Source organism: Notolepis coatsorum (genome assembly GCF_963971535.1).
Source record: "Notolepis coatsorum genome assembly, chromosome: 7".
Taxonomy (NCBI): domain Eukaryota; kingdom Metazoa; phylum Chordata; class Actinopteri; order Aulopiformes; family Paralepididae; genus Notolepis; species Notolepis coatsorum.
The window spans coordinates 89,516,886-89,537,449 of record NC_140171.1 but is presented as its reverse complement, the minus strand read 5'-3'; the positions used below and the strand labels follow the sequence as shown (position 1 = coordinate 89,537,449).

General features: G+C 41.1%; 1 protein-coding gene across 1 annotated transcript in view; it reads left to right on the top strand.

Annotated features, from left to right (window-relative positions):
- eif4a3 (eukaryotic translation initiation factor 4A3) overlaps nucleotides 1-18,685 on the top strand; it is an 84,540-nt gene extending 65,855 nt beyond the window's left edge. The window contains exons 10-12 of the mRNA XM_084318942.1: nucleotides 3,263-3,370; nucleotides 4,602-4,729; nucleotides 18,476-18,685. Of these exons, the coding sequence (XP_084175068.1) occupies nucleotides 3,263-3,370; nucleotides 4,602-4,729; nucleotides 18,476-18,492 (253 nt within the window). The 3' untranslated portion in view covers nucleotides 18,493-18,685. The remainder of the gene's footprint in view (nucleotides 1-3,262; nucleotides 3,371-4,601; nucleotides 4,730-18,475) is intronic.
- Nucleotides 18,686-20,564: the final 1,879 nt, after the last annotated feature.

The following is a 20,564-nucleotide window of genomic DNA, read 5'->3' as shown; positions in this document are numbered from 1 at the left end:
GGACCCATGGTCCATTCAACCTTAACAGGTTCAGCGCCAGAGGTCGCTATGGGCGTATGGCCGTTGTGCGCCAGCGCTTTGTTCAATGGGGATAAATGCCGGTGTTTGCAGTGCTATAACTATATTAAATATATATATATTAAATATAAGTCCGTGGCCGACGTTAAATCATTTATGTAGTATGAGTGATATGTTGATCAGAGCAGTTTATATGTATAATAATAATCAAACACGTTGAAACTCACCGCAGCTTCCTCATAGCGTTGGGCGATCAGCGTGGAGCAGAAAGTTCGTTATTATGGGATGTCGATCTTGTTGGTCCAGTTCCAGGTTGTATAATACTATATACGTCCAAATCATGTTGTTTATGGAGTTATTGGCAACGGATCGCTATCCAGTGTATCAAGCGGCCCTGCTCACTTCCGGTTTTGGCACCTCGCCGATCGGCCACCAGATGGCGGTCTTGCACCTTTGGAGAGTTGAGAGGAGCTCTACAGCACCTGTCAAGTCTCTGTGGGTGAAATATGATTGCCATGACAGATTTTTGAAATATTGATCTCAAAGACGCTGTACGACGTCATTGGCAGATTAAGCATGGCGAGCAATGACGTCTAAAGTCGTCCTTGGCGATTAAAGGGTTAACACATTGGACGGGTTAACACATAAGTCGGGTTAACTCGCCGAACGTTGGGCGCCAAACCCGAGAAAAGTCGGGTTTTCATCGTTATTTCTTTTATTAGCTATATCCCTTCATAATTCATCCATCCAGCCTGATGTTATCATTTGGGAATGGGTCGGAGATCGCAAACGTCCAATTCCGCCGCCTGACGCCTTGCGGCCGCTATTGCACTCCATTTGAAACGATGCGGCTTGTTGTCTAAGCCGAGCTGCGACGTGCGGGCCGGGTCTAAATACTCGGGCAAGACAAGCGGTTATAACTGATGCATCGACGAGGGTCCCCGCCCCCCCGTTTATGTTCAATGCTGGATTACGTTGGAAACACGATCAGTATTTGGAATGGCGATCAGATAATTGGATTCTTTTTGCAGTACATCATAGACAAGGTAAGGTAGCGTGTGTCTGTAATGTACTGTGTAGCGTATTCCGTTGGTGGCGATCGAAGCATAAAAAAACTACCCCCCCCACCCCCATGCATGCATGATGAAACATAATACAGATAATCTAGCGTTGATTTCAGATTGATTATTGATCCAGGCGAGGAATGGCACGATTTATAATGAAATGCAGTAAAAACGCTGTTTGGCAGCGTTTCCTGGGATTACACAGAATCACTCTAAAACTATACTCATATTCACTCAAATGTATTGATGAAAAAATTATCAGTTTTTTGCATCTTGACCGGAAGAAACTCAATGACAATCGACTGTTATTAGATCCATAGCTATAATATTTAATATAGTTTTAGCACTGCAAACACCGGCATTTATCCCCATTGAACAAAGCGCTGGCACATACGCCCACAGCGACCTCTGGCGCTGAACCTGTTAAGCATCGGATATATTGCTGTGCATTGTTGTGTCCGCGGAGTGAGACATAATAAAATCGGTAGCGTGTGTGTGACTGTGCAATATATCATTGCTGCTGCTGTGCGCTTTAAGATGCATTCTAAAAATGTATTTCCCTAAACCAGGGGTCGGCAACCTGCGGCTCCGGAGCCGCATGCGGCTCTTTAGCCAATCAGCTGCGGCTCCCTGGCCCCAATTTTCTTTTTTTAAATATATATATATATATATATTTTTTTTTGGGAGATCGATGTCATACTGTGACACTGAAATGAAAAAATATTTCATCGACTAAAATATACAGTACGTCACACCCCGCGCCTCTCCCTGCCGCCTGAATTCTTTCCCCAATACATTTCCAGTTCTGCGATCTGATTGGCCACTGACGTTTCTGGTTGCGCCAATCGTGTGACGGCAAGTTCTTTCGCCGGTTAAGCTTAGGCACTCTTTCGAAGTTGGTTACGGTTAGAGTTTGTCTTAGAGCAGGGCGATAGAATGCCAGCCCTGATTCCAAACTCTAACCGTAACCAACTTCGAAAGAGTCGCCTAAGCTTAACCAGTGATAAACTACACGTTAGGTAGTTTGCTGCTGTTCGGGGCGGAAATGGGCGCGTCACGCGATTGGGCGCACATGTCACATGACCAGAAACGTCTGTGGCCAATCAGATCGTACCAGAAACGTCCGTGGCCAATCAGATCGCAGAACGCGAACGCGGAACTGGAAATGTATTGGGGAAAGAATAGACGCCTCCCTGCCGTCTGCAAGTGGCTAATCTTGAGTTTCCGACCCCCCAGTAAGCTAACCATGGATAAATCCAGAAAAAGGAAAGTCTGAGGAAAATAGAGGGTTTAATTCAGCGTGGACAGATTAATTTGCTTTCACGACTAACGATGCAGGCTTACCTGTATGCCTGATATGTGGTGCAAACTTTGCGAACAACGAAAAATTTACTTTTTATTTTATAGATTTTCCACAAATAAGGGAAGGACTCAAATAGAGCTGCATAGTTCAGGGTTTTATTTCAAAGTAGGTCTACAGATGCCAGTGTTTTTTCTCCTTTTCTGTGTTTTATTTCAAAGTAGGTCTACACATGGTAGTCTTTTTTTCAAAGTGGACTACTTTTTATTTTATAAATGTTCCACAAATAAGGGAAGGACTCAAATATACCTGAATGGTTCAGGGTTTTATTTCAAAGTCGGTCTAAAGACACCAGTGTTTTGTCTCCTCTTCTGTGTTTTATTTAAAAATAGGTCTACACAGCCAGTATTTTTCCCCTCTTCATAAGAGTTTGAGGTTTTCCTTTGTTATAACAGGTAAAAACAGCAATAAAAAGTAAAGACATTTCTTTTTGTTGCTTTATAATAATAAATAATAATAAAACTGTGTGCTATAAGTATAAAGTATAATAAATCGCAAATTACTTTGGGTATGCAATTGTTAGGCGTTTTATGCTAAATGTGGGGTATGCTTGGGTATATATATAAAACGTTATACACTGTGTTATCTTCATTTTAAGGGTAAATAGGTTGTGTGGCTCCCTGAGCATTTTGTGGGAGGGGGGAAAAGTGGCTCTTTTCATAGTAAAGGTTGCTGACCCCTGCCCTAAACAATCACTGGAGTGATTCATGAGAGTACTCGGATCTGGGAAAACATTCCTCATCCGTGCTCTGAACCGGTAGCGGCCGAACGAAGAGGCTGTACATCCCTAGACCTGATGTATTTACTTGTGTGTCTGCAGTCGAGTGCTGATCTCCACAGATGTGTGGGCCAGGGGTCTGGACGTCCCTCAGGTCTCCCTCATCATCAACTACGACCTACCCAACAACAGAGAGCTGTACATCCACAGGTGATTTTTACACTGAAACAATGGTTACACTGAATATGGAAACATGTGAGAAATAAACAGAGTTAATTATATTGTTTACACTGTTTATTTTACTCATGTTTCTCTATTCAGAGTTAATTATATTGTTTACACTGTTTATTTCTCATGTTTCTATATTCAGACTTAATTATATTGTTTACACTGTTTATTTCTCATGTTTCTCTATTCAGAGTTAATTATATTGCTTACACTGTTTATTTCTCATGTTTCAATATTCAGAGTTAATTATATTGTTTACACTGAATATAGAAACATGAGTGAAATAAACAGTGTAAACAATATAATTAACTGTTTATTTCACTCATGTTTCTATATTCAGAGTTAATTATATTGTTTACACTGTTTATTTCTCATGTTTCTATATTCAGAGTTAATTATATTGTTTACATTGTTTATTTCTCATGTTTCAATATTCAGAGTTAATTATATTGTTCACACTGTTTATTTCACTCATGTTTCTATATTCAGAGTTAATTATATTGTTTACACCATTTATTTTTCTCATATTTATTGTCTATTACCCTGCCCATACCTGTACCCCCACCATGTTGCTATGACATCCACATTTTCCACACATATTATATTTCTATTATATTATGTGTGTTGAAAGTATGTGCTTTTATGTACTAATTCAACGCAGAATGTTTAGTATGATGGTTGTTAATGTGCTGTAAGTGTAATGTAAGTACACTTAAACCCATTAAAAGTGTACTATTTTGGTAGGCAATATATTTAAGCACATCCTAAGTACAACTTTTAACACACCAAGTACAACTTCAGTGGTTTGTACTTTATTTGTATGCAGAAAGCATACTAACATTTAAAGTATACTTTCAGAAAATATACTTGGGTATATATATTTTTTTCACTTGGTGTGTGATGATACATGGTTATAGTTGTATGCAAACATATTTAGTCGTTCCAAACAGATGTCATTTTAGTTACTTTAATTCTGTAATGATAAATATTAATAAAATATTAATTTGACTCTTCTGAACTTGATTTCAGTTTCACATCTAATTGTGGCACGTTTTCACTACATCAAAGTCATAAAAGTCCATTTCTAATACCGGTAACCAGCCAACAAGGAAATATCATGAAGATGGTCTTTGCTTTTTTTGTTTTGTTTTTTTGTATTTTTTTGGTCTTTGTAACCTCCTTCCAACATCTCACCCCTTCCCCCGCTTTTCAGGATCGGCCGATCTGGTCGCTACGGACGCAAGGGTGTAGCCATCAACTTTGTAAAGAACGACGACATCCGCATCCTTCGAGACATTGAGCAGTACTACTCCACCCAGATCGATGAGATGCCAATGAACGGTAAAGATGCGGTAGTTTACTATTTTGACTGTGTTGAGGAATTTACCTTGAGTAAAGCGTCGGTTACACACAGGGTGTTTTCGTTTCATTTCGTTCGTTTCGCTTTCCAGGGCGCAACGTAGTGGCAGGCGAGTTAGACATTTGTTTTGCGACCTGAGCACTTTCGTTTTGCCTCCTGAGCACAGTGATGTAGTACAATGCCAAAGCAGTAGGTGGCTGTAGGTGGCGAACATGAAGGCAATTTTCAACCAATCAGAACTTGAATGTGCCAATACACTTCCTGCAAAAAAAATCAACAAGCCACCATCTTTAAATGCCTCCGTGAGCCATTTTAGCCAATGTAGCATATATTTTTCAGCAAAGAAAGTGCAATAAAATTGCAATAAACAAAACGGATCAAATCAAATCAAAATCAAATTTATTTATAAGGCCCAACAACACACGTTAATGTCCCCATGGGCCGTACATGTCTTCTTTAAACAAGTCAAGAAGAAAACATAACAATAAGTCAAGAACAGAACAAGAACACCATAAGGTCCAACTAATTTAAAATAAATGCAAATAAATGAAAGAATGCAAGCACTCCCAGACATACCCCACGCGAAGGTAAGGAAAAACTCACTAAAACCTACAATAGGGAAAAATGCTCCACATGCAGTGTGGAGGAGAGAAACCTTAGAAGGGCCATTCAAGGGGGGATCTCCCTTCTTAGATGTCGGTGATAGTAGTGTTGCAGACTAACAGTTGGTAAGCATGCACTCAAGTGTCACTGTGTTCTGCCTCATTTGTTGATGAAACAAAACTAACATCAACACAATTGACCACCAAGAGCGGAGTTTAGTCTCATCGGCGCCAATTTTGTTAGCTTACATGCTAACGCGATAGGCATATGCCATTATAACAGTATAGCATTGTGGCTAGCAGCTAACGTTGGCTCACGTTAGCCAGCCAGCACCAACTGATGATATCAGGAGCTATCAGTAGCTAGATAACATTAGACAACGCCTCATGTATTAAACAAAGGTGAATAGATGACTGGGCCATTTTGTTTAATGCTTGTTAAGATTGAAAGAGGAGCTCTGAGCTAACAGGGTCTGGTAGCTAACGTTAGCTCACGTTAGCCAGCTGCTCATGCAATCGTTAATGCTAGCAGAATGAATGGATGTAAACTTTATTTAACAGATTGCAGAATGGGTACAATACAATACGGCTCAATACAAACAATTGTTAAGGGAATGTGCAGACTGTTGTAGCTTGGACTGGGGTCCTTATAACAATAACTTGACAACACATGGTAGCTGCAGCTATTTGGGACAGCTCTGTCGTAACCGGACGTTGGTGAGGGCACGCAGATGTCGGTATCTACTGCGCATGGGCGTTGAGCAACAACGGCTCCGTGCAGATTACATGACACGTTGTCGGCGAGTTTTGGCGAGTATCCAAAACGAAAACACCTTTTCAGCGTTGTCAGTAGGGCAACGCGTTTTCCTGCCAAAACGGCATTTCTATTTAACTGGGACAGCAAACGTATTCATTCAGCAACAAAACAAAAACACCTAGTCTAACCATGGCCTAAGGATGTACTGAGGCCCTTGTTACACACACTGTTTTTGTGCTCGTTTGAATACGTTTGCTGTCCTCGCCAACAACGTGTTGTTTAATCTGCACGGAGCCGTTGTTGCTCAACGCCCATGCGCAGTAGATACCATCTGCGTGCCCTTCCGGTGACAAGAGCTGTCCCAAATAGCTGCAGCTACCATGTGTTGTCAAGTTATTGTTATAAGGACCCCAGTCCAAGCTACAACAGTCTGCATTCCCTTAACAATTGTTTGTATTGAACCGTATTGTATTGTACCCATTATGCAATATGTTAAATAAAGTTTACATCCATTCATTCTGCTAGCATTACCGATTGCATGAGCAGCTGGCTAAAGTGAGCTAGCGTTAGCTATCAGACCCTGTTAGCTCAAGCTCCTCTTTCAATCTTAACAAGCATTAAACAAAATGGCCCAGTCATCTATTCACCTTTGTTTAATACACAAGGCGTTGTCTCTAATGTTATCTAGCTACTGATAGCTCCCGATATCATCAGTTTGGTGCTGGCTGGTTAACGTGAGCTAGCGTTAGCTTCTAGCCACAATGCTATACTGTTATACTGGCATATTGTTGGCATAGCTAACAATGTAGCTAACAACATCGCCGATCCTTTTTGAGACTAGACTATCCGCTCTTGGTGGTCACTTGTGTTGATGTTAGTTTTGTTTCATCAACAAATGAGAGGCAGAACACACAGTGAATGTATCCGTTTTGTTTATTGCACGTTCTTTGCTGAAAAAAAAGTGCTGCATTGGCTAAATAGCCGGAGGCATTTAAAGATGGCGGCGTGTTGAAATTTTTTTGCAGGAAGTGTATTGGCACCAGTGATGCCACAGATTACTTGTAAAAGTAATCTGATTACTGATTACTGATTACTCCTTTAAAAAGTAATCTAAGTTACTTTACTGATTACTTGATTATCAGAGTAACTTAGTTACTTTGAAAGTAACTAGGTTACGAAGTCGTCGTCGTTCCCCCAACATTTTTTTTTTAAACGCTTTATTGAAAGTGCATAAATTGTTTTTAACTTGTTTCTCTGCACATAACGTAAATTGTTAAACTAGTGCTTCAGCTTCTGTACCATCAAGTATGGTAAAGCAACAGTCTATGATGCTCACAGCATTAGAGCAGCCAGCCAGTGGTTTTACAAAACCAGTGTATCACATCTAACAAATGCAGGCTGAACTATTCAATTATATCAACTGTAACTATTAAATTGTTTTTATAAATGTCTCTATAAACATACAATCAGTCTCTCTTTAACATGTAAATTAACTGTAAATCTGGCAAATAAGAGCTTTTGCTCTGCCACCATCAAATATACATTAATCAAAAGGGAAAGAAACAATCTCTCTCTTTTTCTGTTTGGCTGGTGGACCTCAGAGTCCTCCTGTACCTAGTCGAAGTGTCGGCTAGTGTTGTGATTCCAGATGCTTTCAATGCAATTGGATGTGCTGTTTTTAGCGTGAAGTAGTGACTGAGGCTACGTTTAGACGAGCGTTTTGGGATGGAAGTCTGAACAGAAACCGCAAAAGTCGTCTTGCGGTTTCACTTTTAGGGTGGAATTCTCCCTGCAGACGAGGCTGTAACTACGGAGCCCTGTTGTCACACGATTGGCGCATATGTCACATGACGTGCTGTGAAGACCCGTCCTACTCTGCCTCTGATTCGCAGACTGTGGATGGGGAATGTGATTGGACCAAAGCAGAGTCACTCACAGACAGAGGGTCCAGTCACGCCGCGGGACACATTCTTGTGTAACCCTTTCACTGCCACACGATGTCACTCCCAAATAAGAAAAACAGCTCAAAATGTATTTTTGACTGTCAAACGAAATAAAATACTGCATTCCGCCTGCATTATGAATTTATGATGAGATAGTAACAAAATAGTAACGCACAGCCACTTGGACAAGTAACTGCAATCAGATTACTGGCTTTTAAAGATTAACGCGTTAGATTACTATTTTCGGGGAAAAGTAATCAGATTACAATAACGCGTTATTTAGTAACGCGTTACTGGCATCACTGATTGGCACATTCAAGTTCTGATTGGTTGAAAATTGCCTTCATGTTCGCCACCTACTGCTTTGGCAGTGTACTACATCACTGTGCTCAGGTGACAAAACGAAAGTGTGACTCGCCTACCGGCTACGTTGCGACCTGGAAAAGCGAAACTCATCTGAAATCGAAACTCAGTCTAACCGCAGCCTCAGGCCATGGTTAGACTAGTGTATTCCTGGAGTTTTTTTTATACGTTTTTGAATACGTTTCATGTCCCTATTACACAGAAATGCGTTTTTTGGCGTTTTTTTGTGGATACGGCTGAAACGCAAAATTGTGTTTGCGTTTTGGAGAAACGCAAAAAAACGCGTCGACAACAGCGTGTAGTCAGCACGGAGCCGTTGTTGCGAAAACGCCCATGCGCAGTAGATACCATCTGCGTGCCCTTCCGGTGACAACAGTGTGTGTGTTTGGGACATAGCTCCGTGTCCCAAATAGCTTCAGCTACCATGTGTTGTCAAGTTATTGTTATAAGGACCCCAGTCCAAGCTACAACAGTCTGCATTCCCTTAACAATTGTTTGTATTGAGCCGTATTGTATTGTACCCATATGCAATATGTTAAATAAAGTTTACATCCATTCATTCTGCTAGCATTACCGATTGCATGAGCAGCTGGCTAACGTGAGCTATCAGGATTCAGACCCTGTTAGCTCAGAGCTCCTCTTTCAACTTAACAAGCATTAAACAAAATGGCCCAGTCATCTATTCACCTTTGTTTAATACACACAGCGTTGTCTCTAATGTTATCTAACTACTGATAGCTCGCGATATCATCAGTTTTGGTGCTGGCTAAGTAGCGTGAGCTAACGTTAGCTTCTAGCCACAATGCTATATTGTTATAATGGCATACTCCATTGACGTTAGCATGCAGCTAACAATGCTACCGATCTTTTTTTAGACTAAACTATCCGCTCTTGGTGGTCACTTGTGTTGATGTTAGTTTTGTTTCATCAACAAATGACAGGCAGAACACACAGTGAATGTATCCGTTTTGTTTATTGCACTTTTATTAGGCTTTGCTGAAAAAGAATTGCTGCATTGGGTAACTAGGCAAAAGATGGTGGCCGCCTTGTTGACATTTGCTTTGCAGGCACATTCAAGTTCTGATTGGTTGAAATTGCCTTCATGTTTGCCACCTACTGCCACCTACTGCTTTGGCAGTGTACTACATCAGTGTGCTCGGGTGACAAAAACGGAAAAAAAACGAAAGTGTGACTCGAGGCGCACGACGTCGCGGCGAAACGCATATGACAACAATACGAAGATGAAACGAAAGGTGTAACCGCACCCTCAGTCAGATGTAGAACACAGGTTTATTTAGCTCAGAGTATCAAGTACAAATAGGTCGAGAGTTATTGCTGCATGACTCCAGGAGTGACCAGGCCTAGTATCCCTCCAACGAGCTCGAGAATCCTGTAAAATGTAGGTCTTTATAGGCCCAGGTTGCACGAGTGGAGAGGAGAGGGGTTGTCTCCGGGACAAAGGTGTTGCTTGGGTTGGGGAAGTAGAGGAGGGGTGAGTTAGGAGGGGTGTGGTCTGGTCTCCCCAGGTGAGAGTGAGAAAGGGGAGGGGGTAGGTGTGAGGGGGAATGGTAGACAATGGGAAACGTGTATTTGAGGGAAGAACCAGACGGCCTTCCACCACAACTGTGTTTACTTGCACATAAATACTGGATGCTATCTAATGCCCTTTTTGACATGTGGGTTCCAAGTCATTCTTGCCTTGATACAAAAACCAAGGGTTTCATAATCTTCTATTGTTACTAGGGATGCACGATAATTATCGGGCCGATAATTATCGGGCCGATATCAGCAATTATGACGTCATCCCGATAAACTCGATAACGTTATTGATAGCTCCGATAACAAATAATACATTTTTTGGTTCAAAGAAATCCGGTGTGGGTGGATTTGGATGAAGGGCGCTTGTTTTTATTATAGCCTCCTCCCGTTTTGCCAGTACTGTGGTAAAACTGATAGCGTGTGGTTTAGGAACAGGGAGTTTTTCACAAATCGAGCGCTCCCTTTCTTGGCTGTGACGTAGTCACGTTACATTCGGAGACAGACTGTCGATCTGCCAATTACGTCCCACGGCTTGCACCCACCTCTTCTTCTTACCACCAATCAGAAGCTCTCGTTCGTTTATTTACCTCCGGATTGTCAGCCATTACTCTACTCGGAGCTAACGTTATCTCCCCGCCAGCCACATTGACAAGTACCAGCGCTTATACATTACTGGCAAATGTCTTGTTGCACTTGTGGCAACGAGCATTGTCAGCATCGACTTTAGTAAAATAGACCCAGACTTTTGAACATTTCGTTCTCTCCGCCATTATGAGAGCAGAGCTGTCTGTACTGAGTCGGCAGCGCAGCACCCGTGTGAGTGAGTGTGTGTGTGAGTGAGTGTGTGTGTGTGGGAGGGAGCCCGCTCGCAGGCAGAGACAGAGGCAGGAGAGATAATAGACAACGGCCAACAAGATTAGTTTGCGACGTTTAAATTCCTCAAAAAAAAACTCCATAATTTCTCGAGTACCGATAGCAGTACCGATGACGTCGGAGCTTATAAATACTAAAAAAAAAAAAAAAAAAAAAATGATAAAAATATATATATATATATATATATATACAGTTAAAAAAAATATTATAATACAATAAATATCGGTATCGGCTTGAGGAGCATAAAGTTATCGGTGTCAAAAAATCAATATCGTGCACCCCTAATTGTTACTGACATTTTTTCAAAATTTTCCTGTTGATTTTCCACTGCCGTTGGCTTCCAGTGTATCTGAAAGCTGTGTCTTAAACGCCACATAAACCGAAGAAAGTCTATACATTTCACTAGAATACCAGGCTAATGTCTGAGGTGTCAACTTGTTTTCTGAAAGGTTTTGCCATTGTGATATAATACAATATCTGAGGAAGAATTCCTTTTTAGACACTGTCCGTATTAACACTTCCAGTGCCACTGGTTAACATGGTAAAACGTGGTTGAATGCCACCACCCACCTAAATGATAGCGTTGTGAACGCATAATCTCCGTCTTAAATTATGGCTATGTGTCTAATCTGCCCGTCGTTTATCAATGACTTATTTGCAGTCAACATTGTCGAACCGGATTGTTTTTTAATCGCTTCATTTCCGTTTTTTTTTTTTTTTTTTTTTTTTTTTTTTCATTTTCCTCCGATTTTTTCCCATCCCAATGTTAGTCGTTATGCCAATTCCCAATCCCCTTCCTGGTCGCTGCGCACTTACCCCCCACAGTCGGTCTGGGAGAGTGGAGGCTATCACGTGCTTCCTCCGACACACGTCCAGCCAATCAACCGCTTCTTTTCACCTGGCAGCGCGGATTCTCATTGAGAGGGCGTAGCGTGTGGAAGGATCACACTATCCCACTCAAGTCCTATCCGCGCTTAGCAGGCGCCCCGACCGAACTGTAGGAGTCGCTGTTTACAACGACCCGGACCCACCCCGCCAGCTTCTCCCACCCTCTAATACTGCCAATTGTATTAGTGTGAACGGCCAGCCAAGCTGGTGACAACCCCGGAGCTGTGAGCTGCATTCGAACAGTCGAATCTAGCTGCTCCGGGGTTTGGTGACGAACGCAATCTCCATTACGCCACCTGACCGCGCTTCATTTCCGTTTTATAGCATTTTGAAAAGCCCTCGTTTTCAAGGAAAATATAAAGATTCCGTGATAATCGGCATTTACTGGAATATTCTGGCATACACAAAAACGTTGTAATTTTTCTGCCTATTTATGAATCGTTTTCAAATAAACGCTAGATTATCGATAGTATGTGTACTTATGCACGCTATAGAAGCGGGCTGAAATATCGATTCTCTCATTTCCTGATTGCGCACACACGCATAGGGCAAACGCTGATATCTCTGTGAAAATAGCTCTGATTATCCTAAGACTGGTAAAATAAATTCCTTACCTCAGATCAGATGTTATCCAAAAAGATTATTCCAATTCCTGATCGCCATTCCAAATATCGATTGCGTTTATTGATTCAGCGTTGGGTACTGTAAATACATAATCCACACGTTTTCCGGGCCGGCGATCACAATGGATTCTTAAGTTGGCTTGACGGAAATGTAAAATGAGGAAACTGGCCCGCCCCCAGTTAAAGGGGTGCAGTTACACAGGGAGAGACGATAGGGGGCGGTATCTTCCCAATTGAGCTCAGAGTCTGCAACACTAACCTGAGGCTCGATTGATGAAATATGAATTCAAATCGCCAATAAAAAAAAATACGACAAACTGGCGGCATGAACTAATGACAACGCGTTGCTGGCACTCAAAAGTGTTAAGGCACAAAATAGCAACTTTTCAGACACGTCAGCATGGTATTCTAGTCGGATGTGGTGACTTTCAAGAGTTTGTGATGTTTAAGACACATTTTCAGATATAATGGAAACTTGATTTTCAGTAACATTAAAAGATTATGACAAAAGGGGAGAGTCTAGGCTTGGGCGGTATGACGGTATTACGGTATACCAGGGTATTTAGAAATCCCGATGGTATTGAAAATCAATACCGTCAAAACGGAGTTTTGTTGTAGTGCACACACGCGCCAGCAGAGGGCGAGACCAGTCCTCACTAGTGGAGCGAGCCATGCAGAGCTGGTTGTCTACACACAGGAGGAGGGGAAACCCTGCTTCAGTGGTGGAAGTTGGCCTTTAAATGAGACACGCTTACCGTTGCTGGTGCTGCTGGCTAACTGGCTATTCTGAGAGCTAACTGTTGTGTATGATCACAACGGTGTTCACGCTTTACGGTAATGTTGCGACAGTGCTGTGAAAATACCGTAAAGCGTTGTGGTAACGAGAGTGTGTGTGTTGTTGTTGTGTGTAGGATGCTGCGGGCGAACTGCTACCATTCTGAGAGTTTAACATTAGCACTAGGATGCTGCGTGCGAACTGCTACCATTCTGAGAGCTTAACGTTAGCACTAGGATGCTGCGTGCGAACTGCTACCATTCTGAGAGCTTAACGTTAGCACTAGGATGCTGCGGGCGAACTGCTACCATTCTGAGAGCTTAACGTTAGCACTAGGATGCTGCGGGCGAACTGCTACCATTCTGAGAGCTTAACGTTAGCACTAGGATGCTGCGGGCGAACTGCTACCATTCTGAGAGCTTAACGTTAGCACTAGGATGCTGCGGGCGAACTGCTACCATTCTGAGAGCTTAACGTTAGCACTAGGATGCTGCGGGCGAACTGCTACCATTCTGAGAGCTTAACGTTAGCACTAGGATGCTGCAGGCGAACTGCTACCATTCTGAGAGCTTAACGTTAGCACTAGGATGCTGCAGGCGAACTGCTACCATTCTGAGAGCTTAACGTTAGCACTAGGATGCTGCGGGCGAACTGCTACCATTCTGAGAGCTAACGTTAGCACTAGGATGCTGCGGGCGAACTGGCCATCTCCGTGATTTGTTTACTTGGTAACACGGGTTCCCCCCCCCCCCACCCGCTGATGAAAATGAAAGTCATACTGTCATATACCGTATACCGGGGTATTAGGTAATCAAGGTATGACTGTGTGAAGAAAATTATACCGCCCAAGCCTAGGGGAGACCATGATTTTGGTATCAAGGCAAGAATGACTTGGAACCTGCATGTAAAACAAAGAAACATGGAACTGAACTTCTGCAGACTGCAAAACCCAATAGCAAACATAACACTATCCCGCTGATCAGCATATCTCAGCATTGAGGAAATTAGCTTATTCTGGCTATTGTAAATAGGATGTTATTGCATGTGCCAACTCGGACAAAATAAATAACTCTAAAAATAATGTAACAATCAAATGTTTTTCATTCATTGAAACTCCAAAATGATGACGGGGACTATAATAATTCATTTAATCCTGACTTATTTTTGTCAAAAAGAAATGTATCTACAAAGGTTGACCCGCATGGTATTGTTCATGATTCATCTTCATGTGATTATTTTTCTGAAAATCATTTTAACTCCTTTATTTCAGCCTTCAATATGACCAACATCTTTTCTACTCTACATCTAAATATAAGAAGTCTTCCCAAAAACTATGACAATTTCTACCATTATCTCATCACTGAACCATGTATTCTCAATTATAGCACTAACTGAAACATGGCTTACAGAGGAAATTACCTCGCTATTTGAAATCACCGACTATACAGCCACACATGGGTGTAGAGAAGGAAGAGGTGGTGGGGTTTCTCTCTATTTTGAACAAAAGGGTCTGGAATTTAAACAGAGATCTGACCTTGAAGTGAAGTTTCATGACTGCAACTGTGAATCTGTTTTTCTAGAGGTTCAATCTATTGCTCTGAATGAGAATAAAAGAATGATTGTAGGTTGTATATATCGTCCTCCTAATGCAGACAACAAGTTCAAAGTAGGGCTATTAGATATCTTGGAACAAGTTGATAAGGAGAGTAAAATGTGTTATTTACTAGGTGATTTTAATATCGACCTTCTAAATGAGGAAATAAAACACCACATAGATGACCTCTCAAACATAGTCTTCCAATTACTTTTATCCTTTAATTAGCAAGCCTACAAGAATAACTCGTACATCTTCTACACTAATAGATAATATTTTTACAAATGCATTCCCTCATGTTGTAAAATCCGGCATTCTTTATACTGATATCTCCGATCATATGCCTGTTTTTCAACTTTCTATTCTCCATGATAAGTCAATTATGTCTAAACCAAAGAGGTCTTCATTTAGAAGGTTCAATGATATAAATATGATCAACTTCAGAGAGATGATGGCAGAATTGTCCTGGGAAACAGTCTACGAGGCGCAAAATGCAAATATAGCTTATAATAATTTTTATACCATTCTATTTAGTTTTTGTCCAATGTTTTCCTCTTATAATTAACAGTAACAAACGTTGCAAACTTTAACAAACCATGGTTCACCATTGAACTTAGAAAATCTGCTCTAAAGAAAAAGAAATTATATAAAAAATATTTACAAAGTCCTACTCTATTAAAGTATGCTTCATATAAGACACACAGGAATAAACATACCGGTAATCATCTTCTTAGAAATGCCAACAGGATTATTATAGTGACCAATTTATTAGCTCTTCAAACAATATTAAATCGACATGGGACACCCTGAAAACATTACTCAATATAAGACGCTCCTCTTCTCCATCCACAACTGAGTTTCAGGATGGTACGCATAGGCGGCGCGTATATTAAGGCTAGGGGCGGCTATGCCTACCCAGAATATTATGCTCGGAATCTTGAAATGTATATAATATATATGCGCAGGCTGCTGGCTAGTGTGTGTCTTGTGCTGCAGCCGGCTCGCTGGCCGAGGTGACAACGACGAAGGTGTCAATCTGTGGCAGCGTTTAACATTCCAGGTATACAGGCGGTAACCAATCACGCATAGATTCAGGATGATCTATGACGCATAGGCTCAGGTTAAATAATGTGGCCAATCACATCATTCACATGATCATCCTGAATCTGATCCCGCAGGCAGAGTAAAGCAAACATCTGTGTTCTGAATTTCAGCCCGCCGATCGCTTTGTAGAGAAGCGAGGAGAGGCATAACTAGCGATCATCTGAGGCTGTATGTTGTTTTATCTTGGCAAACAAGGGCTAGCTCTAAGAGGACACGATGAGAGTCCGAGTTCATCAAATCGTGGAAACTTTTTAGAGCTACTGTATGTACATTGTTTTCAAAGCATGATGAGATCTAAATTACGAAAAACGTTCACTTCATTGCAACTTGTGATTAAATTCTCACCAAGACAACGTCGCATTTATCTGCATTAAGGTAAGACAATGGTTCATATATTATTGGATGCCTTCATTTGAACACTTAATTTGCACTATATATAAATGAGTGGGGCTCGCTGTAGTATAGCCTAGTAGTGTGTGTGTATATGAAATCAGAACCTGGACAGTTTGCGTGAAACCAAAAATAAAAGGTCGCATTTTTCTCGCGCTGCGTGCGAGGAGCGTTCCCAATACAGCCTACCTAGACTTTAAGCCCATCCGCCGCCTATGATGGTACGGATAAGATAACAGCCATCCCAAATTGCGAATAGTTTTAACAACTTCTTTGTGAATGTGGGACCATGTCTTGCAAAACATATAGGCAATGCTCATGGTTCTCCAACTGATTTTATAAGTAAAGAGTATGCTTCTCTAAATGCTTTTGAGCCTGTAAAGACCTCAGAAGTACTTGATATTATTATGAGCCTAAAAAACTCTTCTCCTGGCCATGATGAAATTCCAGCCTCTTTGATCAAAAAGGTTGCATCTTCAATTATTGATCCTTTATCATTCATTTTGTCCATGTCCCTTGAATCAGGCACTATCCCTCAAGCCTTCAAAGTTGCCAAGGTTATACCACTGTTTAAAGCTGATGACCCCTCTGTATTCTCAAACTTATCGTCCTATATCGATACTACCTTGTTTTTCAAAAATTCTTGAAAAGCTGGTATATAGTAGAATCATGAAACATCTAGATGATAACAATATCTTGTTCGAACATCAGTATGGCTTTAGAAAAAAATACTCTACATATATGGCTCTTTTGCACCTTAGAGAAAAAATTACAGCTGCAAAGAAATGAATATACCTTAGGCATTTTCTTAGATTTATCAAAGGCTTTCGACACAGTGAATCACAATTTTATTATCAAAAATGTCATGTTATGGTCTTAAAAAACAGGTTATACAATGGGTTGAGAATTACAACAGAGAGCAATTTGTAGTTTTCAATGGTAATCGATCATAGCTGGCTGTACTAAAATGTGGTGTTTCACAAGGGTCCATTCTAGGACCCTTGTTGTTTTTGATTTATGTGAATGATCTTGCAAATGCATCCAGTTTATTGTCACCTATATTATTTGCTGATGACACAAATCTCTTCGTCACTGACAAGAATTTTGATTCCCTTATTGATAAAGCAAATTCTGGACTCATCCATTTTTCCTATTGGTTTCAGTTAAACAAGCTATCACTCAATGTCAAAAAATCTAACTTCATTATTTTTAGAAATAAGAACAAAAAAAATGTCAGACGGAACCAAGATTTGTATCAATAACAATGAACTTGCACAAGTTTCATCAGTGAAATTCTTAGGTGTCAATATCGATGAGAAACTCTGCTTTAAGAACCATTGTGAAATTGTTTGCAAGAAGGTTTCAAAATCGTTGGGCATTATAAAAAGGGTTAAAAAAACGATTAAAAAAGAGCACATTACTAACTTTGTATTACAGTTTAATTTATCCTCACATCTCTTACTGCAATATAATTTGGGCCAGCACTTACCCATCTTACTTACAAACAATCCATAGAGCTCAGAAATCCTTTGTAAGAATTGCAACCAACTCTTTTTATTTAGCCCCAACCAAACCATTATTTAAACAACTGCAACTACTCACAGTTTGAGGTCAACAAGTATCAAACAGGGGTTCTTATGTACAAAGTAATTGGTCTTCCTTTATCATTGCCAATTTTTTTTCAAAATTATTTTGAGTTTAATTCTCATTATCATGCACATCTCACAAGAAGAAATAAAGACTTACGCATTACTTTCTGTAGGACCTCTGTTGCCAAATTCTCATTTGTTTATCAAGGTGCAGTGATGTGGAATGATATACAAAATCTAATAGAAACATGTTCCACTTTAAATATATTTAAACGTAAGCTTAAAAAAGAACTACAGATCCTGTAGTCTATAGTATCCATGTGTACATTTTGTGTAAAGTCTTTTTAATTTTTAATTTTTCCAACATTATAATAGTTGTATAATGCTGTATTGTATGCATCTGTGTATGAGAGAGGGATATGCGCATGCGTTTGTGCATAATGTGGGGGTGGGGGGGGGGTATTTTTTGTAGTTATCCTATATAGGTTTAAGAGGGGAGGTCGCTTATAAGCCCTTGGGTTTTTTTTTTACCTTTCCTGCACATTTTAACTGTTCTTCTTTTACTTATTTTATTCCAGAATGTATGTTTGAAAGTGCAATAAACAAATAAACAAGTGTTTTGAAAGCAGGTAGCTACTGCTAAGTTTGCTGATTGATTCCATATTGTTGTTTTCCTGTCTTTTCCAGTTGCTGACCTGATCTAAGGAGGGAGTTGGAGATGGAACTACAGCTTTGACTTTTTATTTACTGTCACAATTCCCGTCTCATTTATTGTTTTCCATTTTTTTTTAATAGTGGCTTTTTTAGAGCCGTGTCTGATTTTGTGATGTGACCTGCATTAGGGGACGTTCCACTGCAGCCATCGTTACGTTTTGTAAATAAAGATCCTTGGTTCCACGATCGACTTTTTTTTTCTCCATTCAACGTTTTTCAATACAGGCTTTTGGGGGAAATTGTCTTCATTCTTTCAGTTTAATGCCATGTCTCCATTAGCCATGTTCAGCCTGGCTGGGGCTAGCCATGGTCTGGTATGGTATGGTTGGGTTTATGTCTCCATTAGCTATGTTCAGCCTGGCTGGGGCTAGCCATGGTCTAGCATGGTATGGTTGGGTTTGTGTCTCCATTAGCTATATTCAGCCTGGCTGGGGATAGCCATGGCCAGGTTTGGTATGGTATAGTTGGGTTTGTGTCTCCATTGCGTTTCTTGTAAACGATCTGGTTGCTAAGCAACCTTTCAAAATTCACACCACCAACTGGGGTACACAAGCTAAACCATGATGATAAAACAGTCCCAGTCAGCTTTGGCTCAGGATGTGAAAGGTGTCTGTCTCAGCCGGGGTCCAGCCAGGTCCTAAAGACGATTGAGACGGTCGGTAGTTCTAAAACATGCCGGTCTGACCAGTGACGCGGGAAGGGGGGGGTGCTGCGGCGGCTGCAGCACCCCCACCTGGCAGGGAGTTGTAACTGCAAGGTTGTTTTGGCTTTTATTCCATTGTAATATCCTACTCAATGTCACCGGCACTGCAGATTTACCCTACTATTGGAATTAGGAAAAGTGCATTACCGGCCAGATCCTCATAGGGGCGCTGTCTCGATAATGCAGTGTTCCCTGTTATACAGACCGGTGTTTTAGGCATAAACAAAGTAATTTAGAAGCTGTACCGGGCGCGTGTAGATTTTTACCAAGACGAAACGTCGCATTTTGCTGCATTAAGGTAAGACCATGGTTAATCTATTATTGGATGCCTTCATTTGAACACTTAATTTGCACTATATATTAAAAGAGTGTGTCTCGCCTCTCATAGCCTAGTGGGTGAAGTGTGTATATTGACAAAAAAGGAAAAAAATTGCGCGCTGCACAGTCATTGCCTCCCCTTCAGACTTCCCGCGTCCCTAGGTCTGACTCTGAATGATAGGAAATGTGCAAGGATTCTGTTTTCTTGACGCAAAATTACCCAAAATGTTATAACTATTGTTGTGGAAATTCTGTCTAAAGCCCCTTGATCTCTATCCCCTGGATAGGGGGCAACAACCCGTGTTACCAAGTAAACAAATCGCGGAGATGGCCAGTTAGCCCGCAGCATCCGAGTGCTACTATCATTAGCTCTCAGAATGGAGCCACTAGCCAGAAGCCCGCAGCATCCTAGTAATACTAACGTTAACTCTCAGAATGGTAGCCAGGAGCCCCGCAGCACCATAGTACTAGTAACGTTAGTATTGTGTATTCAAAAACGCACCGGACTGCGACGTAACATTTTACCGTTTATTTGCTTGTTCCACCAGTCCACAACAACACGCACTCGTTACGGTATTTTCACAGCACTGTCGCAACATTACCGTAAAGCGTGACCACCGTTGTGATACAGTTAGCTCTCAGAACAGCCAGTTAGCCAGCAGCACCAGGCAGCAACGGTAAGCGTGTCTCGACTCTAATTTAATTTCCAGTGAAGCGGGGTTTCCCCTCCTCCTTCTGTGTGTAGACAACCAGCTCTGCGGCTCGCTCCACTATAGTGAGGACTGGTCTCGCCCTCTGCTGGCGCGTGTGTGCAGTGCACTACAACCAACCACTGTTAAAACTCTGTTTCACTGTAATATAAACTGAAACGGATCTTGTGATTTTGACTATTGGTTTTCAATACCGTCGGGATTTCTAAATACCCTGGTATACTGTCATACCGCCCAAGCCTAATGGATAATAATAAACAAACAGGCTGAAATTAACGTCAGCGTCCTCTTACCGTTCGACGATGAGACTGGAGGAAAAAGATCCCACTTA